Raw genomic sequence first — 6,936 nt, 5'->3', positions numbered from 1 at the left:
CCCAGACATCTTGCTTTTACAAGGAGAAATGGGCTTTGTCCTTGCCACCCACCTGGCAGGGTCCCAGTGGGGACAGTTTGGAGGTGAGGGGCGTCCCTGGCCTGGCTTCTCCCAGGACTGTGAGATCCGCCCCTAGGACAAACAGCTCTGAAGCTACTTCACTACCTGCCCTGTGCCCCCTCACCCCCTTTCTCCAGCGACCTTCTGCTACCATGTTGTTCCTGGAGAAAAACCGTAAGAGACTTCCTGGGAATGTGTCACAACACATGCTTTTCAATTCCCCAGTACTGGACAAACAGCCAGGGGGAGTCACCGGAAGGGTAAAGGGCTGTCCACTGCCTCGTGCAAAAAGTAGCCCAGTGACATTGGCACCAGGAAGGAATGGACTGTGGGAGGCTCAGAAAGGAGAGACCCGGGGAGGAAGCCAGTGCCCGGCCTGTCCAGGGAGGGACTGACTGTGCCCCTCTGTTAGGTAATGGGCCAAGGTCACCTAAGGTATCACCTCCTGAGCTGGAGGCGGGGAGAGCCCGGGCAGAGGTTTAAATGTCCACCGGTCCCATCTCTGTCCATTCCAGCAGCTGCCCAGGTGCACTTGTCTGGCTTTCTCAGGACCCAGGAAGCTTCCAGAGCAGTGGGAGCCTCGTTGCTAGCAGCCCAGGATGATCCTGAAGGCTGTGATCCTGAGCCTGGCCCTGGTGGCTGTGTCTGGTGATTCGGAAGAAGCTCTAGGTGAAGTCTCTGTCACAGGGCATGGGGAGCGTTTCCTGCCCCTGGGCCCAGCTGCTGGCTCTCTCTGCTCAGGGAGAGTTTCAGGCCCAAAGGCAGGGTGGGAAGTGCTGTCACTGCTCCCAGGGAGGGCAGGGAGGGCTGGGGGGAGCCCGGTCCCTTCCCCAAAGGTCTCACCCACTGTGCTTCCGGCAGTTGACTTGCCCGTGATCACTGGTGATGAGGTGGCCACCGTGATGTGGGACTACTTCAGCCAGCCGAGCACCAATGCCAAAGAGGAAGAGGAGCAGAAATCTGAACTGACCCAGAGGATAAAGTAAGGGAGAAGCACTTTCGGGAGTGGGGAGGGCAGGGGCGGGAAAGGCATCAGCTCAGCTCAGCGAATTTCCCCACTGACCTTAACCCACTCACTCCGGGACTCGGATCCAGCCCTCACCCAAAGCTGGACCCACCGATGCAAAGAGGGCCACGGTTTGACCTGTGTTAGTGTTCCTGAGTAGGGCAAAGGGCCACGGCAGCCCTGAGTCCTGGCGGGCGAGGGCAGGACCCTGCCACATTCCTGCAGGGTCAGGCTGCTGTGAAATACGGGGAAAGACGGGGGGCACTGGAAAAGTATCAGACAGGGGACACGGGAGAGGATCCCACGAAAGGCAGGTCAAGGAGGATCCAACAGGACTCTGTTGGTGACCAGTGTTCCTGTCACAGCGCCCCACAGTGTCTCCCGTATGGAGACACTGCTCAGGCTCATTTTGGTCCCTCCCCAGACAGAGACAAAAGCAACACCTCACAGAGAGTCACTGTTACTCGAATCGGGGGCAGGAGTGGCAGAGAGATTATCCCAAGGTGCTCACTTGGTCACTCCATCCACTCTCAGCTCCGGGTTCACCTCAGATGAAATGTTGGTAACCACAGGACATACCCCAACCTGGACAGGGGTGTGAGAGCCCAGTGCCTGGTGAGGGCCATAACTCAGGGGCTGGGGCACAAGCGTTGCCTGCTCAAGGCCCCCATCTGACCCCAGCCCTTAGCTGGATTGAAGAAGCTCACAGCAGGGAAACCAGGAGTGTTGCCCAGACCCCAGCACTGCTCTTGGGCCCTCCAGGCACCTCCATAGGAGATGCCATGGCCAGAGAGATAGTTCAGGGGTTTGCACAGAACCCAGCATCAGCTATGAGACCTTGAACTCTGCCAGAGAGAACCCTGAGCACAAAACCAGGAGTAAGCCCTGAGCACACAAGTGAGGCGGCACACCCCATCCCCATCCTGCCCCCCCAAAGCAGGCCCTCTGCATCTCAGTGTAGCTTGGGTCTCCCTTACCCCTCCCCACAGAACCCTCTTCAAAAACCACATCTGGTCAAGACTCACAAAGCAGCCCTTCACCTACGACTTGGAGGAGCTGGTGTCCTTTGCTGTCAGCCTGCACCAAAACCTCACCAAGGACTCAGAGAAGCTGAAGGAGGAGAACCGGAAGGACCTGGAAGAGCTGCGGGCCAAGATGGTGCCCCACGCCCAAGATGTGAGCCAAATCATCGGGGACACCGTGCGCCAGTTGCCGAGGTATGCCTCTGAGTACCCTAAAGCAATAGACCGCGATGTCGATTTGCGGAGTTGGATGATGGATGTCCGTAGTAAGGACATCATAAAACCCATAGAGACAGCGCTTCATGACCAGGCAGACAACCTGCAGACCCTGCTGACTTCTGCCTTTGACCAGACTCAGGAACTGATCAGGTCGGGCATACTTCAATTAGAATGGTTGCAAATCACATACATAAGGGAACTCAAGAGGAAACTCAACCACACTGTGGAGGAGCTGGGCCGCAGCCTGGCCCCTTTCGCGCAGGGCGTGCAGGAGAAGCTCGACCACCAGCTGGAGGACCTCTCCTTCCAGATGAAGAAGCACGCCGAACAGCTGCAGGCCAACGTCTCTGCCGGCTACCAGCATTTGTGGCCACGGCTGAAGGTCCTGATACAGGATGCGCGGGAAACGCTGAGGGGCCACACGGAGCAACCAGACAAGGCACTGGCCGAGCTGTACAAAGGACTGGACCAGCAGCTGGAGGAATTCCAGCGCTCTCTGGCCCTGTTTGAAGAGCCTTTCTCACAAGGGATGGTGCAGCTGGTGAATATGTTCGGCCAGAAGCTGGGCCCCAACCCGGGGCACGGGGAAGACCATTTGATCTTCCTGGAGAAGGACCTGAGGGGCAAGGTCAAGCCCTTCTTCCTCCCGATCGGGAAGGAGAATTATGAGAAGCTCCAGGCCCTGGGGAATCAGGGCAAGAACCTAACCCTCTTAGAGCAGGTACAGAGCCCCGCCGCTTCGGAGCAGAGCCCCGCCCAGTAGGCGAAAAGCCCCGCCCCTCGCCACAAAACCCGCCCCATTAGAGCAGAGCCACGCCTCCTCAAAGCAGAGCCCCGCCTCTTCAGCCTAGCCCCGCCCTTTGGCGTAGAACCCATTCCTTGTACCCAGAAAACTGCCCCTCTGGAGAGCTTAGCTGTCCCTGGTGCTCCGGCTCCTCCCATGCCAGAGACTCCTGCCTGCCCTGACCATCTACGTGCAGGTCCGACGTCAGTCTGTCTGATTTGAGCTTGGGGACATGGGACACGTGGCCTGTGGGAAGGACCTTACCTTTTGCTCTAAATAAAGCAACAGAAAATTAGCCTGTGTGTCTGCAGTGTTGGTTCTCCCGTCTTTTAGTGAGTGGTTAAGTGGGGAGCGGGGAACAGAGCTACATGGCAAACTTTAGCATTTGGGGTGGGGAAGTGGCCTTGACATGTGACTGCAGGAGGGTGCGTGTGCTCCTGGGCCCATCCTTTGGTCTCTCTGAGGGTCTCCTCTCTACCTTCAAATCTAGTATTTCAGTTTTTCTTAAATCTCCAGAAATACGTGATACACTGCTACCTACTGGCTCAGTTTCTGTGCTAGCAGCTTAGAACATTCACTGACACATCCCTTTTCTCTTTATTTATTTATTTTCTTACATGACCAGAGATCAAACCCAGAGTCTCACACGTGCCAGGCAAGTGCCCTTCACTGCACAGCTGCTGCTGCTCCTTCTCCTCCTTGTCCTCTTCCTCCTCTTCCTCTTCCTCCTCTTCCTCTTCCTCCTCCTCCCTCTTCTTCTTAGTCCTCCTCTTTCTTCTTCTTCTTCTTCTTCTTCTTCTTCTTCTTCTTCTTCTTCTTCTTCTTCTTCTTCTTCTTCTTCTTCTTCTTCTTCTTCTTCTTCTTCTTCTTCTTCTTCTTTCTTCTCCTCCTCCTCCTCCTCCTTCTCCTCCTCCTCCTCCTCCTTCTCCTCCTCCTCCTTCTCCTCCTCCTCCTCCTCCTTCTCCTCCTCCTCCTCCTCCTTCTTCTTCCTACTCCTCCTCATTTCTTCTATTTCTTTTCCTTCTCCTTCTTTTCACTCTCTTGCTCTCTCTCATTTTTGGCCCAAGCTCGATATGCTTACGGACAAGTAATAGCTCAGTACTCAGGAATCATTCTGGAGGCAGCCAGGAATCAAAGCCTGGTTGAACATAAGCAAGGCAGTGCCTGCCCACTATACTATCTCCTCTCCGCCCCTCATATCCTTTCTCTTTTATGCTACCTCTTGATTGCTATTGATATGCTATTGCTCCTGAGCCCTGTGGCCCATCCTTGACCTGTTCCAGTGACCTTTTTGACCTGCCTCAGACACCATCCTTCAAAGAAAGTACATCCAGAGAGACAGTACAGAAAGTTCTGCACTTGCCTGCTTGTGGCTCACCCCAGTTATATACTGGCACAACCTCTGGTCCCCTGAGCTCTATTCAGAAAGTAGTTCATGAGTGCAGAACCAGGAATACCTGCTAAGCTCCAAGGGTGTGGTCCAAAAAACAATCAAAAACCAAAAAATAGAACTTGAACTCCGTTCTGCACTACCCCGATCACTACCAAGTGTGGCCCTGGTGGCCCTCAGCATGGATAGGCCTGAGTGTCCACCATCAGACCACACAGCCATCTGAGAACTTTCAGGACAGCCGACCCATGCCCAGGGAGTCCCCACAAATACATACCACAACATAGAAACCATTTCAATTGTTCCACACTGTGGGCCAGAACCATAGTATAGCAGGTAGGGCGCTTTCCTTGCCAAAGGCTGACCTGAGTTTGATCCCCTGAGGCCGCACCCATGTCAAGTGTGCAAGGCAGCTGCTGGACCAAGGCCAGCCCTTGGGATCCTGGGAACAGCCTCTAAATAGGGGCCAACCCAAAGGTGCTGGGATTGCAGTACCAGAGTTCACTCCCAGGGATAGTCAACCCTGTGGACAAGCCACAATAGCTCAGTGCTGGGACACCAAGGCCACCGAGGTGGGTTTCGGGGGCCATGAGAACATGTCTGCTGGTGTTTGAGGGACCAGACTTTGGGACTTGTGCATCCAGGCATGAGCTGACTCCGCATTCCTGACTGTCCTTTCAGGGATTCCGACTCCACTGCAGCATTGTAAGATGCTCTTCCAGCTCCCGATAACACTCTAGGGTGTTTTTATTTGTTTGAAGTGAGAGAGATCAAAGCCAGGACCTCAGATACAGGGCAGGACCCCTAACACTGAGCCACATGCACGGCCCTCCAAGCTCAAGTTTTAATTTTTAAGAAAATGTTGGGGGTGGGGCCAGAAAGATAGTACAGTGGTTGGGCGCTTGCGTTGCACGCAGCCAAGCAAGCTCCGATTTCCGGCACTCTCTGTGTTCCCTGAGCCCTGCTGTCAGGAGTGATCCCGGACTGCAGCCCAGGGAGAAGCCTTGAGTACTTGTAGGTGTGGCCCAAAAAGATAACAGAATAATTTGAGGGGAGTTTTTAAGGCTCACCCGGCAGTGTTGATCAATTTCTCCTGACTCTGTGCTCAGAGGTGTCTCCTGACAGTCTTAGGGGACCGTTTGTGGTGTTGGGGATTGAGCGCGGTCAGCCACACACATGACAGCCCGTCAGGCCGTGTGCATCTGTCCGGCCCACGGTGCATTTGCAGTGTGAGTGTTGGTGCCCGTCCCTCGGGCTCAGACCCTCCCTCGGAACTCGGTCATCCTGTCGGAGGGAAGCTGGGTTCTGGGGTGGCGCTCGCTGACTCCTGCCCTGGGTGCTCCAGCGGGGTGCTCCACTAGAGGGATCCCCGGAGCCTCCTTGGGAAACCCTCCTTTGCTGGAGGTCTGCTATCCGGTTCCTGGGGGGACAGGGAGCGGCCGACCGGGGCTGTGGCTCAGGGGGGCTCTCGAGGCAGGCCGAGCCTCCAGCACGGTGCCATGTCCTCAGGCCAGCGTGGCACCACCACAGCGCCCACACACCCTCGGGTGCTCTGCCAAAGTGAGGGAGGGGACGGGTGCCCTTGTGTGCTTTTCGGTTTTTTTCACTGATTTAATTTTTATTATTATTATTATTATTATTTTTTCATGGATACTTAGTGGCCAATTTCAGGCCACGACCATCCAGATTCTTTTTTTTTTCTTTTTGGGTCACATTGGGCAACGCACAGGGGTTATTCCTGGGTCTGCACTCAGGAATCACCCCTGGCGGTGCTCGGGGGACCATATGGGATGCTGGAAATCGAACCCAGGACGGCCGCGTGCAAGGCAAACGCCCAACCGCTGTGCTATTGTTCAGCCCCCACCATCCAGATTCTTAGTGCATAGGCAGACCATTCCCCAAGGAGCTGCAGTTGCTCCAAACACTCACATATAGGTTTTCATAACAAACAATGCAAAATATACTATTTTAGTTCTGCTTTGGGCAGGGATTGGGGTTCGGGATGGAAACATCTGAGATGTGGTGGTGGGAAGGTGTAACGGTAGGGGGTTGGTGTTTGAATATTAAATGTAATCAAAGATTGTGAACTACTTTATAAAATAAAAAAAATTTTAAATATCACTTGATATTAACAAGCACAGCATCCAGTGGGGGTATGCAGTCCCAAAGTGCTGCCACCCGCAAATGCAGGACTTTACCCAGAGAGGCAGGAAATCTGCAGACAAGGGCCTAGGAAATAGAACAGGCACAGATCTCGGCTCCAGGCCAGGGACGTAGGGAGAGCAAAGGCCTAGAGGTCGGGCAGAGTGACATGGCATGGAGTGTGGCATTTGCAAGAAAATCCGACTTGTGAGATGGAGCCACAGCACAGCGGGTAGGGCATTTCCCCTGCACACGGCCGACCCGGGTTCGATCCCCAGCATCCCATATGGTCCCACGATCACCAGCAGGAGTC

At 54.7% G+C, this 6,936-nt stretch overlaps 1 protein-coding gene across 1 annotated transcript; it reads left to right on the top strand.

Annotated features, from left to right (window-relative positions):
- The first annotated feature begins 586 nt into the window (after positions 1-586).
- Positions 587-3,363, top strand: LOC101541159 (apolipoprotein A-IV-like). The gene is made up of 3 exons (XM_055132684.1): positions 587-729; positions 922-1,042; positions 2,056-3,363. The coding sequence occupies exons 1-3, from the start codon at positions 660-662 to the stop codon at positions 3,068-3,070; spliced, it is 1,206 nt and encodes a 401-aa protein (XP_054988659.1). The 5' UTR covers positions 587-659; the 3' UTR covers positions 3,071-3,363.
- The last annotated feature ends 3,573 nt before the right edge of the window (positions 3,364-6,936 follow it).

The sequence above is a fragment of the Sorex araneus genome, chromosome 3 (genome assembly GCF_027595985.1).
Source record: "Sorex araneus isolate mSorAra2 chromosome 3, mSorAra2.pri, whole genome shotgun sequence".
Taxonomy (NCBI): Eukaryota; Metazoa; Chordata; class Mammalia; order Eulipotyphla; family Soricidae; genus Sorex; species Sorex araneus.
Note: the sequence above shows the minus strand (reverse complement) of the source record. Positions and strands in the feature narration are given on the sequence as shown.